General features: G+C 35.3%; 2 protein-coding genes across 6 annotated transcripts in view; one reads left to right on the top strand and one right to left on the bottom strand.

Moving 5' to 3' along the window:
- The window catches only part of LOC143355919 (uncharacterized), a 242,857-nt gene that overhangs the window by 40,526 nt on the left and 177,211 nt on the right, over positions 1-25,120 (top strand). The gene's annotated exons all lie outside the window — the stretch shown is intronic.
- The window catches only part of LOC143355923 (general transcription factor II-I repeat domain-containing protein 2-like), a 341,246-nt gene continuing 323,562 nt past the window's right edge, over positions 7,437-25,120 (bottom strand). The window contains exons 1-3 of one of the 5 annotated variants that reach the window (XM_076791146.1): positions 24,000-24,967; positions 23,842-23,933; positions 9,210-11,526 (exon numbers count right to left, since the gene is read on the bottom strand). In XM_076791146.1, the coding sequence (XP_076647261.1) occupies positions 9,958-11,526; positions 23,842-23,933; positions 24,000-24,105 (1,767 nt within the window). In that variant the 5' untranslated portion in view covers positions 24,106-24,967 and the 3' untranslated portion in view covers positions 9,210-9,957. Of the gene's footprint in view, positions 11,527-11,653; positions 12,758-23,841; positions 24,968-25,120 lie in introns of those variants that run through there. The other 4 variants (XM_076791147.1, XM_076791150.1, XM_076791149.1 and 1 more) reach the window with 4 other exon arrangements.

Genomic DNA, 25,120 nt, shown 5'->3' with positions numbered 1-25,120 from the left:
AGTTTTCTAAAGTCAATAACTATCCTCCACTTTTGTTTGCCTGATGCGTCTGATTTTTTCGGTACCACCCAGACTGGTGAATTGTAAGGGGAATCGCTGGGTTCAATTATTCCTTTTTCTAACATCTCGTCTATTTGCTTGCTAATTTCTGCTTTGTGGCATTCAGGTGGTTTGTACGATTTTGTGTTAATGACCTTGTTTTCTTTTAGTGTTATCGTGTGTTTAGTGAGGTTGGTGCAAGGTAGGAATTCTTTTTCTAAATTGAAAACATCGATATAAAAGAGAAGCAATTTTTCTATAGGTTGTTTCAAACTGTTTTCTATATGTGAAAGTCTAATTATTTCTTTAAAGGTGGATATTTGATCGTAGGTGTTAGAATTTTCAATATTGTTAGTAATTTGTTTTTCTGACTCACCACAATTGATAAAGCATACCGTGGTAGGTTTTCCCTCGAGGTACACAAGTTCGTGGATTCTCTCGCCTGGTTTGATAGTTTGATTCTGAAATGTTAATATCATGTCGTTTAATTTCAAATGATCGTTAGTGATGCTGAAGTTAAATTGTTTCATGGCTGGTAACCCGAATATGCCGTCTTCAATGATAGGAAAAGTTTCGTCTACGATATAAAATTTTATAAATTGACCGGCTATTCTAAAATTAGTGAATTCGTTCGTTCGGAATTTAGAATGTCCCATAGCAAACTGTTTGGTTTCGTGGTCGGTATAGATCTTCATTCCTGCAGGTCTTCGTCTGACAAGGTTGACTCCTGCTCCTGAATCGATGAGAAATCTCCATTGTTGTCCGGATGGGGATCGTAATAGGATTGTTGGTAGTTGCCCGGTGACGGTGTTGATTCGTAATAGTTCGTTTCTTCCTCGGTTGATACCACAGTGTTGTTCACTCGCGGTGGTCCGCGTTCCTGTGGGGCTCGCACTTGAAAATTTGAGCACTGGTTGGCGGTGTGGCCGATTTTTCCACATTTGAAGCATTTAACCTGTTGTCGGTCGATGAGCGGTCTTCTCTCCATCTGGTTGAACGGGCTGGGTCTGGTGACAGCGGTCGGCTGAATCTGCGGCGTGCGCGGCGGTACGTAGCTCTGGTATCTCTTGTTTGGAATAACGGGTGGTCTGACCATCGCTGGGCGTTGGCGACGGAATGAGTCGTGGCGTTCTTCTCGGAGGTATCTCTCCACATCGGCAGCTTCCTTTTCAGCTTCGATCAAAGTCGTGGGTTTGCTGGTGAATATCATGTGTCCGATCTCTCTCTTGAGACCGTTTATGTAGATTTTCGTAACTCTCTTCATGGTTGCCTCCATCATTACTCTTCTGGTTATGGGTTGTGGATACTCGTTAGTAATGGCGTACGTTAGTTTATTCAAAGTTTTACGGAATCGAATGTTGAAATTCTGCACGGTTTCGGTAGCTCCTTGCTTTATTTCCCGAAGTTGTTCGTTAAATTCGTCTGCAGAAGCCTGTGTGGCTACATTAGTACGCAGTGCTTCGTAAAGCTCGGCATACGTTTCAATATTCATGTTACGAATGCTTTGTGCTGCTTTGCCTACTATCTTTTCTACTTTAATTGCTTTCAACAATAGCATCTGTTCCATACACATGCTTCGAAGTGATTTGACTTCTTTAATAAAATCTTCAACTCCTACATCATCATCTCCGTTGAGCGTCGGGATGTAACGTATAGCATCCTTGGCTCTCAGGCTAGAGCTCTGCGAGCTCGTTTCGCCAGGTGCATTTTCTCGCGTTGGGGCAGGTGGTGCAGTGGTTTTGATTTTAGATCTAATCACGGAATCGTCTTCGGTCATGACGGAAGTATAATCCGCATCGTCATCTTCAGTCATGCTCAAGCCTGTTAGATTTCTGCCTAATATCTCAATTTCTTTAACGCGTTTCTTATTCTCTTTGTCTATCGATTGTAAAGCGGCTTCTAGCATGGAAATTCTTTGGCTGTACATATCTTGTTGGCGAGTAATAGTCTCATTCTGTTTTCTAATTGTCTCCAATAATTCTTTCACTTGAGCGTCAGAGGTGCTCGGTTGTGGTTTACTCATGATTCTAACTGAATCTACACTGTCTCTTGAACTGTTGCTAGAGAAGCTATCTCTCCTATCACGGTATTGAGAATAAGAAGCCAGGGCTCACCTTTCGTAGAAATCCGTATCGTCTCCAAAATCTTCCGTTGATCTTAGGTTCCCGTAGGCCGAAGTCGTAGCTCCGTTTTACACAAGATTCTTCCGTTTCGTTGATCCTCGTGCTTGTGGATTCCCGTAGGCCGAAATCGTAATTTCGTTTATCACAAGACTCGATGGATCCTGGCAGGATCGCCAAAATGTCACGTAATAATCAAGAAGAAAATATAAAAAAAACTTTATTGCTCAACCGGAGTTAAGTACCACTGACAAGGGAACATATTCAGATGCGAAAATCCGATTTTGATGAAACTTATGGGAGCTTCTAGTTCTTTGAAAAATATTTGACACGTATTTTTTTTTATCGGCAGACATCCACTTTGAAGGGGTGAAAACAGCCCTCAAAGTTGGGGTTCAAAACCACATTTTTTGAGATATCTTGGAAACCAGAGATCGAAAAAATTTGAATTTTTTTTTAAATTGTGTGTTTTTCAATGGGGAATGTAGTCGCGCAAGAAAATTTTAACAAAAGTTTTTTGTTTAAACAATATATTAAAATTTTGATTTTTTTTTGCAGTTTCTTTTATTTATTGTTAGTTCATTTTAATGTAAACTTGGGTGTGTGATCTTTGATCCAAAATAGGGGATACATGTTTCAGGATTTTCTTTTTTTTTGCCATTTAACAATAATTATGCATAATGGAAGATAGTCTTGCACCTGGCGTGCGTAGGAAGGAATTCTGGCTTGTTTCATCGAAATATAAGCATTTAGTATAAACGTGTATAGTATTTTAAACAATACCACTGGGTTATGTGTCGTTTATTGTTTTATTAGTAGCTAAAGAAGGTGGCGCAGGTAGCAGCGTGAAATACTTCAGTCAACCACGTTCTAAATAATTCTTTCGTTGGTTTACCCCATGTGGAAGCTTCAATATGGACATTAGGTGCCGTGAACACATTTCTTCGTACACGAGGTCCTAACTGCCCTTTGACTCCTTTCAAAACAATATACAATGGCGATAGCAACTGTCCATCAGCTGAAATTGTGGGCTGGATAGAGTAGCTGTGAGTTGTTAACGATATGGATTGGACAAGAGCACCCGTTTCTTTTTCACCTTTGTGTGAAAGTGTTCGACCAGAGTGCAATTCCAACTGGAACCCACTTTGATCACTATTGAAAATATTGCTTGCGCCATAATTTTCAAAATACCCTTTCACATGAAACACAAAATCGTCTGCTGCTGCGGTCAAATCTGTTAAATGGTTACTATGATGGCGGGTAACGAGTTTCGTCGTTTTTCTTGATACTATATTATAGTTCTCTTTAAACTTCCACAACCAACAGGACGATGCCTGAAATCCTGCTAAATTTATTGATGAATTTTCGATCATTGCCCACCGTCTCAAATTTATGTGGTGTACCAAAATTTTATTATTTCTTGCTACAATAAATTTTTCAAGTGTAGCCTTTATTAATTTGTTCTTCCCATCTGTATAAATCTGATTGTCTCTTCAATTTCTTGTATTGGTTTTTTACAGTTTGGAAGTTTAGTGTTCTTTTTCTTCCACTCTTCCAATAATCTACAGCTTTCTTCTTATATTCTAAATCAATGTCTACATATTCCATTTCTTCTGGACTCTCGTCCGGAGAACTTGAAGACGACGGTTTCGATGTTGACGCTGATTCCAAATCTTCTTCGTCTTCGGGAACATTAAATGAAGTCGGTTCGTCTGTTACGTCATCGAATATCAATTGTTGTTGCGTTTCGAAATTCACGTACCCTGGCTTCTCTGTACCTATCAATCAGATCTATAATAATGTGTGCCAGTTCAATTTCCTTCCCATTCGTGGGTGTTCCCTCGTTATTATTACTGTTATATGTTTCCATCAAAATGTTTATAACGTTCGTCGGATTGACCTTCATGTTTATAAAAACGAATCTAACAAGAAAAATAAACAATCAGCAAAAGTAAAATTAATATAATTATCGGATGTTTTTTTGATTATCGTCAGAAATTATTTGTTTTATGTGGCACTGTTTTAAAAATCCGAAAGAAGTACCCTTAACTTCTTAACATCCACGTTGCTTTACAAACCGTAATGCAGAAAGACTAATAGCACACGTAGCAAAGTGCCCATATTTATACATTCTTAAGACACCTTACGTTTCCCACTCTCTCACCCTAACAACCAATAGAAATGTTTGAAAATATTCGTGTTCTTCTGAAATGCTATATATAACCGAGGTAAAACTGATGTGAGGCATTTGCCACCAGCTCTTTTCAGAGCTACCATAAACGACGAGGGAAACTCCAACTTCGAGGATTCACAGTTTAAAAAGGCTGCAGGTATATTTTGACCGAAGGCCCAACGACTGCAGAAATTCACACGCGAATTGGCTATAAAAGTCGGTACCCTTACTCCGCCGCGGTAATTAGCACCGCCGCGTCACGCTGCTACCTGCGCCACCTTCTTTAGCTACTAATAAAACAATAAACGACACATAACCCAGTGGTATTGTTTAAAATACTATACACGTTTATACTAAATGCTTATATTTCGATGAAACAAGCCAGAATTCCTTCCTACGCACGCCAGGTGCAAGACTATCTTCCATTATGCATAATTATTGTTAAATGGCAAAAAAAAAGAAAATCCTGAAACATGTATCCCCTATTTTGGATCAAAGATCACACACCCAAGTTTAAATTAAAATGAACTAACAATAAATAAAAGAAACTGCAAAAAAAATCAAAATTTTAATATATTGTTTAAACAAAAAACTTTTGTTAAAATTTTCTTGCGCGACTACATTTCCCATTGAAAAACACACAATTTAAAAAAAATTCAAATTTTTTCGATCTCTGGTTTCCGAGATATCTCAAAAAATGTGGTTTTGAACCCAAACTTTGAGGGCTGTTTTCACCCCTTCAAAGTGGATGTCTGCCGATAAAAAAAAATACGTGTCAAATATTTTTCAAAGAACTGGAAGCTCCCATAAGTTTCATCAAAATCGGATTTTCGCATCTGAATATGTTCCCTTGTTAGAAGAGTCTGGGTTTCATGTTTTCATGCCTGCATTAAAAGGCAATCGTTCTCAACTAACTACTGAGGAGTCCAATTCATCTCGTAAAGTTACCAAAGTTCGCTGGGTCGTTGAGGCTATACATGGCATATTAGGGAAAAAATACCGGCTTTTACACAACCAGCTCGACAACAAACTTCTTCCTACAGTCAAATCATATTTCAGGATTGCATGCTTCTTAAATAATAAGTTCGGCAAAAGACTAAATTCTGTTGTCGCACTTTTCGATGATATAACAGACAGAATATTGAGTTAAGATAAAGTAATAAATAGTTTAGCACAACAAGTGGAAGCACAACACTAAAACCGCAGAAAACGCCATTTAAAAACGTATCTTCCACCGATATGTTTGATTTTCCGGAAATGACAGAAGACGATTTAAAGATACTTTTCACGGGATCATACCAATTATCTCAAGCTGTTTCGTGTTTGGCCGGAATAATGGATGAACACGATAATAAAATTAACGTCCGTTATTTAATAGACTAATAATATTGTAAAACTCGAAGTAAAATCGCGACATATCAGCCACAAAACGTACAAATGCTATATAGATTATATACCAAACTCAACTGGTCATTCGGGTATAAAACGGTCCTGTTCAGAATGCGCCAATGGTAATCGTACTATTGGATGTTGATCACATGTAGCTGCTATCATTTATTATTTATCTTATGCCCGATACGACACATAGTTCGGGCAGCAGAGATACTCACTAGAATTTTCAATAACGACCAAATAAAAATACTTCATGTATATACTTTCTGTCACAAAAATAATCAATTCCTTATTCTTAAAAAATGTTAAATAGATAAGTAATACAGCCTGTAAATGACTAAAGGCCGAAAGTACTCCAGCAATATTTTTCCGAAAAATTATTAAAAAATAGTTTAAACATAGTTAAAAAATGTTTTTACAATGACGTAACGGTTAGAAATCGAAAAAACATCTGATTAACGGGAAAAAAATTGGCCCGGGGCGGGATCCGAACTTGGTCCAAAAAGTCTTCAGCGGTTCCGGAGGCGAAGACCATAGCCACTGCATCAACTGGCATCGTTGAAAGTATCTTCGAAATATTCGAATATACGGTGCGTAATGTAATTTTCGTTTTTTGTGCTGCGCAATTTTTAAAGTCTGGACGATGTTTCTCTGAACTTAGGAAGGTTTAATATTACATAATATATTTTTATAATTATTATAACTTAGTTTTCCACGGAAAAAAACGCCGAAAAAAGTGATTTTTATTTTTTCCAAATATAACGCACCAAACGCAGGAATTTTATAAAAATTGAGTATAATACTGAGGACAATTTCTCATTGCTAAATTAATTGTGTTCTAGTGTCTCTTCGATTTCCATATGAAATCTACATTTTTTCCATTTTTTTCGTATTTTTTGATTTTTACAACCAGAGTTTGCAACGCAAAAATCTGAGAACGATTCAAAATATGTGGCTTGGTGTCCGAAATATGTCAGATTTTTTCAGAATTTTAAATTGTCATTAAATGGGGAAAGTGGACCAAAAACTGGATTTTCGATTGCCCTCTATAAATACCCTTACAGATGAGGCATCGGGCTAAAACTTGGCTGAAAGGTCTCTTTTTTGGTAGGCTATCGAATGGCTCAAATTAGAAAAAAATATCGCCGGTGGCAGATTTGACCCCCACACCCGGCTATAGCCTATGCTCGAAACAGGATTTGGCTAACTGGGTACGGAAGCGTGCGTCAAAATAAATTTATTCGTATACGACAGAATATTTCGTATGTAATTTTTGTAAAGATGTCGTTTACGATACACCTAACCCCGACATATAAACAACTTGCAAAGCAAAATAACGCACGGAAGTGCGTTAATTAAGTTAATAGTTAATCTCATTAGAAGAAGCTACCAAGAATGTGATTAATACAGTCGAAATGTACATTCATACTCAAGGAAGTCATATTGAATATTTACTCTAGCTTCGTCAATAAAGAATACTTGTAAACACATTAGTACAAAATGTTCGGAATTTTTTTCCATTTCTGACCTTGTATGACATCGAAGTTGCTTTCACGTGATATGAAAAATGTTATATAACATTCCATTTAAAAAATTGAAGGTTCCCTTCATTTCTAAAAGTAATACCATAAACGCAAAAAATTACATACGCCATTACCTTGCGCCTTCCTAGAATTTGTATACTTTTGTAACGCAATCATACCTTCGGGACCTCTGGCTAAAAAGAATGAATGCCCGTTTTCAGTACACAGATTTATTTTCAAACGTCACACATATGTACATGCTCGTACGCTCAAACGCACACTACGAGTATCCCGACATATGTGGTTCCACACTGCAATTATTCTGTTTGTATACAGAATTATTATTCTGTTCACCACACCACATACACGCGCAGTCACATTTTACCATTGTACACCTCAGTTTTCGTTCATTTCTATTGAATTCTCTTTATGATACTCTTTACTATTTCGCAAGGAATAGGAACACAGACTTTGATCAACAAACAATATCTTTCACATATAGTATACACATATGTATATAGGATGAGGTAATAACTTTAATCATTCTGCATGGAAAAAAATTTTACGGTATCGAAAGGTGCTATAACATGCTATAAATAATTTTTTTATGAAACAATGGCTTTCAGGAATTTCGAAATCAACTTAATTTTCTTAATAAATGTGCCATATTTATTACGATTTTGAATCCAATAATAAGTAAAACAACGATTGTTGGGTCATGAGATGTGTTAGATTCAATGTCACAATCATTTGAATTGACATCATCAAAACGTCGAATTACTACAGGCGCTTATAATGTTAAAAAAAAATCGTTGTTTTGTGTCCTTCTTAATCTTCTAAATAAATTATTTGTCATATTTGTTGTGGTTTTATGTAATAAAGCATAAACTGCATTATGTACAATATGTGCTATATTTATTGATAAAAATATAAACGAAAAATAAGGTCTGTTGCTACAATCTTCTTCACTGGTGCACTGACAAATTTAATATCGAATAATTTTACATTACAATGTACTAAGTCGTACATCATATTCTTCCATTTTTACTTACTGCATGTACCCAGTAGCTAAATCCGTTTCGAGCAAATTTTGCGCAATGTTTGTATCACACTTTACGGGCAAAAGGCTTGACCATTTGGTACCAAACCCTGCTTGGAGCACGATTTAGTCCCTATTTTGTATGAATTTGGCACTAAAACATGTTGACAAATTCCTAGCCAAATGCGGAAACAGATGGATCGGAATTTGAGTGCAAAGTTTTCAGGCAAAATTCCATGCCAAATTGGGTCCAAACCTTGTCTTTGTTATAGAGGTCAGGTCGGCCGTACTAAGTCCTTGCTCTAAGAGTACATATCAGGAAACATCGGAGTAAACCTTACTGTAGGAGGAAAAATAGAATTGAATTAAACTTCTAAATTATATAATTTTAAGTTTCATGTATTTTCAATAATTTAATTCCGTTTTCCTTCCTACAGACAAGATTTACTTTTAGAACAAGGTTATGCCCGCCCTTAGTGCGATCGACGTGCCCTCCATAACGAATCCAAGGTTTGGACCCAATTTGGCATGGAATTTTGGCTGGAAACTTTACACTCAAATACTGAGCCTAATGCAGAAACAGATGGACAGTGAAATTTTGGTGCCAAATTCATAGTAAATTGCTTACTGGGTACTGCCGCAATAAATACTACAATTTCGTTAAATCAAGTTTACATTCTATGTATGCGAACAAAACCGCTAAGTGATTTCTTAAATTTCCGAACGAATGAACAAAACATTTTAACAAAGGATAAAATGAATGATATAGTAGTTGCGAATGAAAAAGTCATGCATGAAATTTCATTGTGCAAGTTCCGAAATATATGTTGTCCGAATCAGGAGGCGGTGCCGGTGTAATAGTGACGATGAGAAGCGTACAATTTGCAGATACCTGTTATCCTTAAAATTGCTTCTCATAGTTTATTTGTACATAGCAGTTTTTACATTTCAAACGTAGTCTTCTTGAACAAGGATCTTCGTCTCAAAAGTGTTCTTTTGTTTGAAAATTATTTAATTAACAACTCGTTAACACATCCTAACGTATAGGGAGGATCTACATACAAGATGACAAGTCACTTCGATGATACATCATAATGTGGTCAATCGGTTTCTTTAACAACGAAACAGAGTAAGGAAAGCTTCACTTATTTACAAGTTATGTTTGGAGAAGTTGTTTATCATTATATCCTTGGCGGGTTACATCTTATACCCTAACCCCAGTTTGTACCCCGGTTACCCTGTCATCCTCCATACTCATTTGGTTCAAACTTGCTGCAAGATATTTCAATGAAAAAGATGAAGACTGCTGGTTAAATTTGTAGATACCGCAATGATTGAATCAGTCTGTATGTTGTTTTCGGAGATATTTTTGATAAAAAGAAAAGGAAAATTTAACTTTTTGCCCGCCAATAATCTTCATGCGTACACGGACGCGTAGTTACTTCCATTAAAATAAAAACAACATTTTTGAAAAACTACTCAATTCGACAGTAAAAACATTATGCATTTATACCTATAATGAATACAAATGTGCAAAACAGAATATGGTACAAATATTAACAAAAGTTATGAAGCTTTCAGTTTATTTTGTACTTTTTCAAGTATTAAAAAAAGACAATAAATCTAGTCGTAAAGACCTAAATTGACATAAATTATCATAATTACAATAATTTAATTATCAGTTATAACACATATGCTATGTTGTGCGGGCATCTTTCTTTCAATCGCCTCTACTATATTTGGCACTATGGATTCAACTGTACCTAAAATAACAGTATTTTTTACATCTTTTAAGTCGTGATCCGATATGACGTATTTATAAGCGCTTTCTGCTTTTTTTGATATAGAAAAGAATTTCTCACAGATATACGTGGACCCAAACATAGCGATTAAACGTGCTGCGCACATATGTAAACCAGGAAACCTAGACTTTGGAAAATTTTTGTAAAAACTTAATATATCTACTTTGTTCATAAACTCGTGTCTTAAGTTCGTATCGCATCTCAGATCAATAATTTCTAATTGTAAATAAGATGGTACTACTTCTATATCGATAGAAAATGGCATGGTTACTAAATTAAAATCGTTCTCTATTTTTGTAATTTCATTGAATCTCAACGAGAATTCTTCACCAAGATTTTTCAAGACATTGATATATTTGTCAAATTTAATCTCTGAACTAACCGATGACAATTTCGTAAAATGATACGTGTTTCTACGCTCCAACTGGTCTATCCAAAACTTTAATTTCAATTTAAATGATTCTATCGAATCGTATAAATTTATAATTGTTTTTCCTTGTTCTTGTAACGATTCATTCAAGATACTGAGATGTTGGAGAATGTCGCACGTAAAAGACAAGTCAGCAATCCAATCGCCGTCTTGCAATTCTGGTACTATGTAACCTGCTACATTCATTAAAAAATGAATATCTGTACGGAGATCGTAAAACTTTTCCAATATATTTGCACGACCGATTGACCCAACATCAATATGATATGGCAGCTGACCGTACTCAACCTCTAGAACCTCTAAAAATGATCTAAATTGCCAGCATTTAAATCCGTGTACCCGTATAAAGTTTATTGCTTGTACAACAACAGACATGACATGATCGAACTGGATACACTTGATGCATAAAGTTTCTTGATGGATGATAGAATGTATAGCAACTACATCTTGAGGAACTGCTAAATTTCGTAATTTCGATTGGAGGCAACCAACAAACCCAGAGTGACTGTCTACCATAGCAGGTGTGCCATCTGTGGTAACTGCAACAAGCTTGCACCAATCTAAATTGTTTTGTTCGATTGCCTCCTCTACGCAAGAAACAATATCTTCGCCTCTTGTTGATTCTCCTGGAGGAAAAATGTCCAGCAGTTCTTCTGTAACCGTTAATGTTTCGTCCACTCCACGAATAAAAACGACTAACTGCGAAGTACCTAACACGTTTGTCGTTTGATCAAGGGCTAAGGAAAACGTAACAAATTTCTTAGAAATGGCAGTCAACTGTTGTGTTACGTTTTTGGCCATCTCGCGAATACAGCTGCGGATTCTTTGACTGGAAACATTAACTTCCTGAACTGTTTGGACAGCATCCGGCCATAATTGTTCAGTGGTTGCCAGTAGACACCTTTTAATAAATTCTCCATCAGAAAATGGGCGTCCAGCTTTTGCAATCTCTAGCGCAATGTTATAGCTCGCTCGAACTTCTGGTTCATTCACAAGTGACTTTTCTTCCTACAATGCAAATAATAATTAAACATATTATTAGTTTTTTAATGAATATTAACCTATTTTACTGTAAAACACAATTGATACATGAATCAAGTTGAGTAATTTAAAAACTATTAAATATCATAATTACGTCAAGTTCTCGAGCCACCACAGGCCCGTACCGTATAAACTGCGCGTTGCGCATTAAGACGACACCCGTATCAATAGGTTTCCACATTACCTATCAGGTAATACAGTGAATCCGCTTTATATGTCAGCAGCTCCGGTCTTGTCGAGCTCGAGGCACTATTCTTTGATGGAGTTCCGAACGAACAAAAGGACATCGATAGTCTACCGTCACTTACAGCTCGCCGCGGTTGGTAAACACGTCGTAATGCCTGTCTCCTTTGAATTATCTGTCAAAGTCACAGCGTCGTCAATGCTGCCGACGAGACCCTACTATTCTTTGATTCAGTGCCGAACGTAAAAAAGGACAGTGAAGCTCGGGAACTTCTTTATTTTTAATTATTATTACGGGACATTCACCAACATATTCGTAGCATTTTTCTGATTAAAATTAAACCAAATGTGATATGATTCCGATGATAATTACTTGTGTAATGAATGATCAAAGTTTCAGGCGCAAAGAAGGACAGTGTATGGTAAAGAAAGAGACGCGGAGAGTCGAAGCGTTCGGAAAAGATAAAAGACTGACGTAAGCTCAGGCCTTTAAATCGAAACTTAAACTTCTTTATTACTAATTATTTTTTTACGAGACTTTCACCAACATATTCGTGGTATTTTTCTGATTAACATGATACCAAATACGATATATTCCCGATGATATTTACTTGTGTAATGAACGATGAACGTTACTTTCCCTTACAATTATATTAACGGAAAATTAGTGCAAATATGATCAGAATTATATCTTGTTTGGTATCATTTTAATCAGAAAAATTCAACAAATATATTGGTGAAAGTCTCGTAAAAAAATAATTGATAATAAAAAAGTTTAAGTTTTTATCTAAAAGCCTGAGCTCCAGCCAGTCTTTCATCTTTCCTGAACGCTTCGACTCTCCGCGTCTCTTTCTTTCCCATACGCTGTCCTTCTTTGCGCCCCAAACTTTAATCGTTCATTACACAAGTAATTATCATCAGAAAAATGTCACGAATATGTTGGTGAAAGTCCCATAAAAAATAATGAAAAATAAAGAAGTTTTCTTATTGGATCAATAGTGGTCTCCTGGTCTCACACCGAATATACCCGTGTCATTGTTCACACTTGTCAGCGGCGACGATTTTCGAGCTTCTTGGCCCCTCACAGGGTAAACCCCACGGTAGTGGGTATTTCGACGTCGGCTAATTCAGAAGCTTTGCGACATATAACCCGGATTCACTGTATTGACAAAGAGTTTTTTTTGTCGGTGGTATCCCCTGTAGGCATAATTTCCAAAAAATACATTTGGAAAATAGTTTTTAATTATATTTGCAAAATTTTGCTGTCATTTAGGAAAACTAGATTTTCGTGCACGTTTAGACCCGCTTGGTAAATCCAAAATATCAATGGGAAGGCTTCATGTCGCTATTCGCATCGCAGATGATAGCGAGGAATCGTTCAGCATTGTACATTGTTCTGGCGTAATGCTATGCACTTTCGAGAACGAACATTTGCACGAAACAGGATTATTTTCTCGTAATTATCATGCGACGCAATGGAATAGGTCTACTGGGGATACCACTGACAAAAGAAAAGCACATTGACAATAATACCTGGTGGATGATGTAAAAATATGTCGATCGAGAGTCGCCCTAATACGCCACGTGCAGTTACGGGGAGCGAGACGCGCGGCCAGAATGCGAAGTTTTGAAATATAAATAACTGCACGCTAAATGTAAAGAATACACTGAAAATTCAAGTTAAGTATTTTATACCTTTAAAAATATCATAATTCCTTGCATACGTTCAATCACAAGGTTACTTTGTACGAATTAAGATTATTTAGGTGAGTTTTACTAGCTGCATCTGGACGCAGCATTTTGCGATCCTGAAGCCTTTTATACTCCATTCGTCAAACTCGTCAGACGCGATCGCACACGACTGCGTCTGGTTTCCTTAAACGCGTTTTACCAGCAAAAAATAATTTTTGAAAAAAGATGTTTAACATCAAGTAATATGGGCTAATCAGAAATCTTTGTTTTTAGCTCATTTTTTATTTATGGAAGCATATCTAAAATCTGTTCAGAGACTTTGGTCTGGCACTGATCGTTTTGGCCAGATGTACTATAGAACTTTCTGAAAAAAATCTCGGCCAGCTTCGGCCACACTTGGGCACGATTTAAGTTTAAATATCAACTTTCAGAATTTCCAAGAATGAATCGAGCGGAAGTTACGGTTATTTGATGTTTTAGGTGAAATTTTTTAGGGATATATCTTAAATACATCCTGAGGGATTTATCTTAACCCTGCAGTAATCGCGCCTACTGGACTCCGCGACTGACACTCCGCAGAATGAGTATTTCGACAACGAATAGCTTCTAGCACGTCCATATGATCACTGATTGTTTTGTTCGTCGGACTTCGGGTAACTCGGACCCAAAGAGGAAAGTATTAGGTGGGGCGTGCCGCTGCGCGTAGAAACACTTGAATTATAGACAAAAATATTTGAATGCGGAGCGGGAGTCCGCGCGCAACTACTGCAGGGTTAAAGAAAAATGTAAAATGAATATGTATAAAAAAATATTTCATAACCATTTTTTTATGTTAAATAAAGAAAGTTTTAGTTCACTGAACCACTGTCGCAAAAACGCAACAGGCATTTTTCTGAAAGTGGTTCAAAGAGCGCTATTCAAATAATGTAAGCAACCTAAAAAAATTGATATTAAATTTTTTTATTTAAACGATTAATAAATCATATGCATTTTACATTTTTCTTTATAATTTATGATACATCGTTTAAAAATTTCACCTAAAACCAGGTTTTTTACAAAGAGCAGAAAAATCAGAAAAATTCAGAAAAATAATCAGAAAAATTCCACAACTATATTGGTGAAACTTACATAAAAAAATAATTAATAATAAAAAAGTTTAGGTTTTTATTGAAAGGCCTGAGCTCACGCCAGTCTTTCATCTTTCCCGAACGCTTCGACTCCGCTTCTCTTTCGTTCCCATACGCTGTCCTTCTTTCCTACGCGAAAGTGTAATCGTTTCATTACCTACGTAAGTATCATTGGAATTATGTCATATTTGGTATCATTGTAATCAGAAAAATTCGACAAATATATTGGTAATAGTCTCGTAAAAAAATAATTGATAATCGAAAAGTTTAACTTCTGATTTAAAGGCCTGAGCTCACGCCAGTCTTGCATCTTTCCCGAACGCTTCGACTTTCCGCGTCTCTTTCTTTCCCATACGCTGTCCTTCTTTGCGTCCCAAACTTTAATCGTTCATTACACAAGTAATTACCATCGGAATCATATCATATTTGGTATCATTTTCATTAGAAAGATGTCACGAATATGTTGGTGAAAGTCCCATAAAAAATAATTAAAAATAAAGACGTTTTCTTATTGGATTAGTAGTGGTCTCCTGGTCTCACACCGAATATACCCGACCCGTGTCATGTTCACACTTTTCGGCGGCGGCGGCTATCGAGCTTCTTGCCCCCTCACGGGGTATACCCCGCGGTAGTAGGGATATTTCGACGTCGGCTAACTTAGAAGTTTCGGCGACGTATAACTCAGTCTCACTGTATTCTTTAAAAATATTCTTATTTAGAGATCAATTGACATTATCAAAGGATGAAGAAAATGGGATACGTCATATTTATATTTTCGTCGGTAAATTGTATTTAAAAGCATGGATTCATGCTTTTCAAGACAAGACCATGAGTTTTTAAAAAAGCTAAACGTGTTTGATGTATCAATGACCATGTAAGTCACGTAGTACTAACGTTTTTTGATCCCTATATTCCGCATCATATAAAAAAACAAATGGTTGTAGCTTTAGATATTGTTAATGATAATGATGTAAAAAGAATAGTAGTTAGTTCAAATACTGTAAATGAGTACGTTGGTAGGAACATTGCAGCCTTTATTTCTAAAAAAATTTGTACGTATTAAAAAATATTTAAACTCAATACCTCTATTTTCTTTTCTTCGCCTTTATATGGTCTAATCGGGGCCGGCCCTAGGGTGCAAAGTTCTTTTATAGTGCCCCCCGTCCACTCTATATTTTCTTAAAGACAATAGTGGCTAATTTTCGAGTAATGAAAATAATACAAATGTAATATTGTTATTAATAATACAATTTAATATAAATCTTTATAAAGTAGCTAGCATACAATGTAATGTAATTAATTACATAAAACACTACATAAGTAGTACATAAGTAGTATACATAAAACAAAACGGATTTACTCATATTATAAATTTTTTAATTCTTCACAAAATTAAATTTAGAAGCAAACATTAATATTAAAATTTTACTTTTCTGGCTTCTATGTTAGCAAATTCATAAATAATTTCTTTATTACTTAGCACAGTAGCAACATCATGTTTTATTGCAATTATTGATAAACCTACTAACCGATCTTGAGACATTGATGACCTTAAGTAATATTTTATTATTTGTAATCTCAAAAAAAATCTTTTTGCTGAAGCTACTGTTAAGGGCAAAGTTAAAAAAATTCGTAGAACGGTGGTTACATTTCCAAATACACACTAAATTGTTGGCACAAATAAGATTTAATATGTCAATTATACATGAATAAAATTCATTTTGACATTTTAAAATTTGAAAAATAGCATACATTTTATTTTAAGGCAGCCCCTTACGGGGGCGCCCTGATGCTGTGCATCACTTGCATCGTGCCTTGGGCCGGCTCTGTGTATAATATTCACCACATCCAGTTAAAAATATTTTGCTATGATTAAATGTAACATATTTATGTCGAACCTTAGTTTCTTTACTTTTTAAATTATTATAAGAACACAAGAAATAGTACTTTCAATAAAATACGGAGAATGCAACATACATATTTACGAAAATATGAGCACTATTAAATGTTATATTGAAAAAATTACGTTGCACTACTTTTATCATAAATATTTTTGCATAAGAAGAACGTTTAGTCATAATCAAAAGTCGTTCCTTCGTATATTCTCACTCATATAAATTTTCATATTTATCGCAACGTCAACGTGGATGTGCCACGTCTTCCTCTTATTCGATTAACTTCATCTTTTGCAAGAATTATTTTCTTTCTCAATGAAACAATTTTTGGGCCGGCATGAAAAAAAATGCAGTAGGTATAGCTAAGGTCCACCCTACTGTCCCTATTACCGTAGCGTTCATTGTCCCCTTGTAGCAAGAGTCGTTATCTTGGAGAAAGGACGCGCTTCGCCTGTCGCGAGTAGCTACTGTCCGTGTCTAATAACGCGGCACATACTCGGGACGACACAGGGACAAGGACAGCCAACTTCACCGCCACGCGATGCGATACATCTAAAATAGTAGCGGTAATCTGCTCAGGCTTGCTCTACGAAATCATATAAAAATAAATTTTATATGTATAATTATTTAAATTATAGATAATGATAAATGATCAATTAAATAATAAATATACAAATAAATTTGTGTAATTATTTGTTCAATATATTGATTTCTACAACATGTTTAAAAAATCATAGAAATCGGTGAGGTAATAAGTGCAGATATCGATACTTGCCCGAGCTCGTCGAACAGTTTCATGATTTGTTAGAAAAATCTGAAGCTTCATCGTGCCATTTTAGGAACGCACCGTCGATCACAGTGAATTCTCGATTAAGTCCCTTACGCATTTCTGGCGAGAGACATTTAGACGAAGTCTGTGGTTCTCGCCGAACGTTGCATTTGAATTACACACTGCACGCTGGAATCGTAAATGACCCTACTCGTTGAATGTCCCAAGCACGGGACATATAGACAGATAGGGACGAGAAGGCTGAGAAGAAATCTTTCTCTGATACAATATTGCACGTAGAAAAGGACAGCGAAGCATTTTTCTGATTAAAATGATACCAAACACGATATAATTCGGAACATATTTACACTAATTTTCCGTTAATAAAATTGTAATGGGAAGTAACTATCATCGTTCATTACTCAAGTAAATATCAAGGGAATTATATCATTTTCGTGAGAAAAATGCCTCGAATATATTGGTGAAAGTCCCATAAAAAAATAGTAATAAAAAATAAAGAAGTTTTATTATTAGATTAGTAGTGGTTCACTCCGATATACTCGACGCGTACATATTATGTTACACTTCTCGGCAACCGAGGCCACTCCAGCTCCGCTGTACTTTTCTACGTTTGGCGTAGATCAAGAAATAGTGTCTCCTGGCTGATATATGTGCGTGGCTAGACCCGTATTTTGACATGTAGTAAGTAAACACTGTATATACATTGTTTGACAATTGTCGTGATACATCTGTAGAAACAGTTGACGAGCGGTCGCACCATGCTGACGCATACGCACATCACGGACGTTCACGTACGGGCAAAATTAAATGTATGAGTAGCTGCAGTTTTTTGCGAATATCTCAGAAATTAAGCATGAGCGGCGATTAGATGTGCAGGAAAAAGTTGTTCAGAATGTTGAGTTTTATAACATATTTAAATTTCATCAAAACCGGTGAGGTGTAACATTCTGTGCACAATTATCCCCATGTTTTTTAATATTTCGTACCATTGACTCTTGTAAACAATAAATTTTTGTAAGACTTCACAACCCCGCCTCCCCTCCTTTCGACACATGACATACGTCATGCTGAACACGAAATGTACTTGTCTGTTTTGAAAATGGAAAACTACTGCTACTACTACACGAATCCTGCGTATATCTACTTACTCACTGGTCCGTGATGGCGTACCACGATGTGTATGCAGCATATAAAAGCTACTCCTCAGCACGGCGCACAGTGGTGCCAAGGCGGCAAAAAATCCATTTTATAAATTTTCGATTTTTATAAAAAAAAAAAGATTTTTGTATAGCCTAATAGTGCGTGCATGATGTGCCAAAGTCAGATTTTTGAAAAAAATTGTTTTACGGAGATATACGCATGTTAAATAACCATTTCCTCGCTCCTGGGAATTCATCAGTTTTTAGTGCGATAGTTATGTAATTACTACGCCTATAATTGAATACTTAGGGGTCTACAAATCATATGGGTTATTGCAAATGGTTTCAACTATTGACTGGAAAAAAAAATTTTCCAAAAAAAGTTGTTTAACATTAAGTAATATGGACTAACCTGAAGCCCCTTTGCGTTACGCTCATTTTTTATTTATGGAGGAATACAAAAAATCGTTTGAATACCTTCGATCTGGAACTAATCGTTTTGGCAAGGTGTAATATTGATCTAGCTTTGTGCAAAATTTTAAGAGATACTTCGAGATGCTTTCGCCGCAATTTAAGTTTAAATATCAACTTTCGGAATTTCCGAGAATGAATCACGCGGATGTCACGACTATTTGATGTTCCAGGTGAAATTTTTTAGGAATATTTCTAATTAATAAAAAGAAATGTGACATTCATACATATAAAAACATATTTAATAACAATTTTTTATGTTAAATAAACAAAGTTTTCGTTCACTGGACCACTGTCGCAGAAATGCAACAGGTATTTTTTGGTAGTGCTCCAATGAACGCTATAAAAATAATTTATGTAAGATAAAAAAAATCGTTATTTAATATTTTTTTATACATAAAAAATTAATAAATCATATGCACTTCACATTTTTCTTTATTAATTAGAAATATTCCTAAAAAATTTCACCTGGAACATCAAATAATCGTGACATCCGCGTGATTCATTCTCGGAAATTCCGAAAGTTGATATTTAAACTTAAATTGCGGCGAAAGCATCTCGAAGTATCTCTTAAAATTTTGCACAAAGCTAGATCAATATTACACCTTGCCAAAACGATTAGTTCCAGATCGAAAGTATTCAAAGGATTTTTTGTATTCCTCCATAAATAAAAAATGGGCAGAAAACAGAGATTTTCGATTAGCCCTTATTACTTAATGTTAACAACTTTTTACAAAAATTTTTTTTGCCAAATAAGCGTCGTACCTGTGGCAATCTCTCCACACATTTTCAAACAAATTCGTTGGATAGTTTCGTTTTTACAGATTTTTTGCCGCTTTTTGGCCATTTGGCACCACTGTGCGGCGCACAGTGCGGACAAATCGCCTGTTTTCGGCACTTCTCGTAGTTCGGTTATTAATGCATATATAGAGGAAATTTTTTACAGACAATTATATTTACCAATATAGTTTATAATTTTAACAAAAAAAAATTTTTAGAAAAAAAAATGTATTATTAAAAATTAACAAATTTATTTTTAAAAACTAACAAGTTTAGAACAAAATTATTAATAAATGAACCATATGTAAAATTAACAATAATAAACTTAAACAAATTACAATACTAGTGAATAAAATGAATAAACTCAACAAAATGCTATCCGAGCATGCTGCTGCTGCTTCGCTATCCGAGTCATTCTCAGTACTTTGATTGCGACTCAAAATCATTGACTCTCGTGATCTTGCACATTTCGATCTATCCTTACATTCTTATTACTTTTTCAATAGTTATAAAACATATATTAAAAACAAATTAAAAATACATAAAAATGATTGATATATAATTATTGCAAAATTGTATTATGCATAAAAATGGTTATTATATGATTATTATTAACAATTTCCATCCTAATACGCATGTTTTGCAAAAGAAATGTATTTCATATCGTGATATACACGAATATTGAACTTTCCCAGTAAATTCCCCACTGTAACTGTGGCGAACAAATGGCAAAATTTTTTACAACCAAATTTGTTTACAAATGTATACTTATTGTTAATTATTTACAGAAAATGAAATTTAACAATATTATTAATACATTTAACAAGAAAATAACAAATTTTCCACGATAGATCCTGAAGGAAAGGTATGGACACTTCTTAAAAAGTTTATAAAATTGAGAGTCGCAAAAAGTGGCAGACAAAACTATGAAATTCTTAAACTATAATAAGTAATGTATCCGAATATGCATAAATCTCAGGACATGTTTTGCCGTATTTGTTTTATGTTAATTTGAAGTTTTATATGCAATTAACAAATAAAACCACCGTTGAAAATTTGTACAAAAAATAAATCTACTTTATTAAATGTATAAAGAATGCATATTCCTTGGTAAGAACTTTCCATTACACAGAATTATTATTGCACACTCATTTACAGTTAATATAACATTTTTCGATTTTGGGCACTTTAGAGAGTGCCTCCATGGCCAAATTTTTTTACAAAAATCTAAATTTGGTTATTAATGCATATGCAATGGTAATTAGTCACAAAAAATTAAATTTAACAATAAAATTAATAAGTTGAAAAAAAATGATTTTTATGCATAAAAAAAATTGTTAAATGATTTTTAAATGAATAATAATATGCATTTCCTGCTAATAAAGAGTTCTGCCAAAGGAAATTTTTGTGCATCGTCAAATAAAAATGTAGTGAGATGTGCCGACTTGTCCGCACTGTGCGGCGGCCAGCAAGCAACCTATATAACGGGCGAACTTGTTAAAGAGGTATCTTCTGTATAAAAAAAAAGTGCTCGGGATTTCCGAAAGTTTTAATATTGTCGGATGTGAGAACCTTAAATATTTAAAACTAGCCCGAACCTAACCCAGTCCAACTTCAATTCCACTTCGGCAATATTAATGATCTCAGAAATACTGAAGTCTCTATTTTTTATACAAAAGATACATTTTTAACATGTTCGCCCTTTATATAGGTTGCTTGCTGGCCGCCGTCACCGCAGTGCGCCGCCGTTACGGACGCGTAGGTAAGTAGGTACACGCAGTGTTCATGTAGTAGTAACAATAGTTTTTCGCGAATATTTCGAAAACTACTCATTTCCGTCAAAAATGACAATTACATTTCGTCTTCAGCATGTCGACGCGAATAGAATGACGTGTGTCACGTGTCGAAAGGAGAAGGAGAGGGTTCCAAAGTCTTACCAATAGCTGTGCCAATACTTTCATTCGTGACTGTATGTATAAAGTTAAGTTAAACATAAAATTTTACATTAGAAAATGTTGTCGAGCGAAATTTATGTGCAAGAATGAGAGTTTAATTTTTCAAGATACCTATACTAAATTTTTAAAGCAATTTAACCAATCATGATACAAATAAAAAGGAAAAATGAACGAAAAAATCTAACTGCTCGTGCGGAATGAACAATCATAAACACTGTAAACAACACTCTTTTAGAATAAATTATTACCAATTACGAGTATGGAAAGTGGAACGAGCAAAGCCAGCCACAGCGAGCGATGTGAACACATGAGTGGTCAGGAACTTTCTCCGTAATTTCCAGAGGTGCTCCACAATCGCGTAAAAAATAGCCACTCGAAATATTTTCGATCTTTTCAAAGACAAAAGAAAAAGCTTTCCTGAAATGGTAAAATCAACCGCGACAACGAGCACTCATAACTAGATCACTAATAACTAGATCTGTTTTCTTACGACCGTTTAGCTGCCTGAGCACGTGTTTCAGTAAAAACAGTTTTCCCGCGATAAAGAAAACTTTGATTGATTTGCCATCCGATACACGCTAGAAAGTACCAATAAAATAGTTTAACAGTGTGAACTTGATCACGGCAATATTACGTATGAAGATCTTAAAAATATTGGAATCTTAACAAATTGGAGGTGATGGACGATGCCCATACGATGCCTGTCCTAAGATTCAAAGCCGTCGCAACATCTGGTCAAACCAAGACTGTACAAAGGCGCCGCGTGTTCAAGCCGAACTAGGCTGTTGAAGCTACCGCAATATCGATCGATGCCGATTCTTAAAGTTTCATTCACCAGTTCGTTCATCGTGTAGTCGCAATCGCCGTAAAACGAAAACTACATGACAGAGTCAAAAAACGTGAGTTAAACATATCAGCACTTACGAACATTGATTACGAAATTTTTCATAAACACATGGTCAATAGAATCGTCGAATCGAATTTTTGTGCTTACTTGACGATTAAAGCCTTATTGGACATTAAAGTCTCCTTGTGTAGTTTAAATATATTATTATTATTACTATTACATGTTTACTTCCGTAAGAATAAACAATAATATCTTTTCCGAATATACGAAACTTTTACAATCGAGTCTTATACCGAGCTTAGATATAATCGATACTTTTGTGTTTTTTTTTCGAAAAATTAGAGAAACATTAAAAAATGTGTTTGTGCTAACGTTATGCACCGCACTGCATTATTTGAAATGTAGTTTATGAAGCTTACAATAATTGTTCGACGAAATTTTACCGGTAAAAGCAAGACCGAACACGATAAAATTTGAATAGTATAATTTTTCTTTTCTCATAATAAATATAACATCGGAGGTAAGAAGAATGTTGTTCCAATGCTTTCTTACGTTATATAAACAATTATAGGAAGCTAATTCCTCAATATATGGAAAAGAAAGTTAACTCTAAATTGTTAAACGAATTTTATAACGTCGCCAATTAATTAATGAAATGTATGTTATAAATAATATAGTGAAGAATAAGTAAATCTTTATGCTGTACTAAAAATTAACACGCTGACGTATTATTCGGTACAGTTCGACGGTGACGAGACCCTTGCTTTGTATGTACCTAGATACGTCATCTCGCTCACTCTCGATATGTTTCGCTTTTATATGTGTTTACATGTCGCGAGACACGAGCGAGTTCCGAATCGACAACAAAAGGAAATAGGTTGTTTGATAAAAAATAATTCTTTGCTTTCCATGTTGGACAAATATTCACAATCTTTTAAACTTTTCAGACAAAAATTGCAATGTTAACAACTATTTTCATCCTGGCAAAAAGTATTTAATTAAATAAGTTAACGCGATCATTATAAGAATTGTACTTATTGTAATATATCAAATAACTAGAATGGGGACTGGTTGGGATTAAAAAACAATACTAGCAAAATAATAAATATGATTTTCTATTAACTAAATATACCGTCCAAATTATAGAAAGGCGTATAAACATAATAAAGTACCATATGCAGTATACATATCATTTAGTTATGTTTTTAATTAAACAGAAACATTTTTACGTTAATATCTTAATGTAGATAACTCTTTGAATTTTTGTTGTGTTTAATATTAGTAGAAACATTTACGTATTGTTGTAAAGGATGGTTAGCCTACACATTGACTTTGTTTTGTTTATTCATTAAATACTTTTTAACCAGAGGTAAGTAGTCTAATGCGTTCGTTGTAATTCTTACCTCCTCGAGTAAGACTGTCTCTATATCCAGCAGCTTACACTTTAGCCTTTCCAACTCTGCAAATCGCTCCTCGCGTGAATATCCTGCGTAATCTTTTGCATGATACCTGTTATAATGTCGTTGGAGATTGTACTTTTTCAAAGAATTGAATACCTTACGGCAGATAAGGCACTTTGGTGTTCCTCTACGTTCAGTGAAGAAATACATTTCTTCCCATGCAGATTTAAAATGGCGCTTCGTGTTGGATGTCGATGGTTCATCCATGATTACAATTATATTGCAGTTTCCACACTTAAAAATATCAAAGATCTATTCCGTCCAGTTACTTCGAACTTTAATACAACTGCTAATAACACTTTTCATTCGTTAATGTGGAAATGAATGAACGCCGCAGTGTTGATAGTTTACACCGACCTCTCGGAGCAGGCCTGAGCAACTCGCTCCCAAGAGCAGTTTTTGCTCTGTTCGGGCAGATAGCCAGACAGGAGCACGAAGCCACGCCTCCCGGAGCAATGGCCACATGGTGGGGAACTGTACACGTGTTACTGTATGTGACAGTAGAGCGCGCACTTGCTTAGTTGTTGGTATGATTTGGAACTACAAGTACGCGAATCTTGTATGCATCGTGACACACGGTCTGACCGCCGACGAAACATTCGAATTCGTGGATTTCGCAGCAGCGTAGAAAAATACGTCTCAACTTGTGATTTAATAGGGACATAACTTGAATGACGTTTAATCAAACCTTATTTTCATTTGACATCTATTACACAATAAATGAAAACAGTAAATACATGCCAAACTACACTACACTGTGTAACTGTAACAACTACACGATTGAAGACATGATACAATTTCCGTTTCCTGTAAAACGTTTCTAGAAATAATGTGTGTGTATTGCTGCCAGTAGTTGACACGTTTCAATGTCTAACTTCAATAAAAATTTCTTTAGATGTTACAATAATATTAACGCAGACGTTTCTGAATCATTTTTGCGTTAATATTACTGTTAATGTGACCGACAAAGAGTTTTTGGAGTATTAGAAATCAAAAACTCGAACAAGTCTATTGAAGACTGAACATCACACGTGTATTTGGCGCTACGATCAGCGCCACCACAGAATATCGTGACAAAGCGGGAATATATATTTTTCGTGGCCTTCTGTAAGAAAGAATGGGACGGACAACCATCTTACGTAATGGTGGTGGTGTGTGTGTGTGACAGTGAATGTCACGGTGTGTGTATTTATTAACGGACAGTACATACTTCTATACTAAA

This window comes from Halictus rubicundus, chromosome 7 (assembly GCF_050948215.1).
Source record: "Halictus rubicundus isolate RS-2024b chromosome 7, iyHalRubi1_principal, whole genome shotgun sequence".
Taxonomy (NCBI): Eukaryota; Metazoa; Arthropoda; class Insecta; order Hymenoptera; family Halictidae; genus Halictus; species Halictus rubicundus.
The sequence above is the reverse complement of the archived record's forward strand: the minus strand, read 5'-3'. Positions and strand labels throughout refer to the sequence as shown.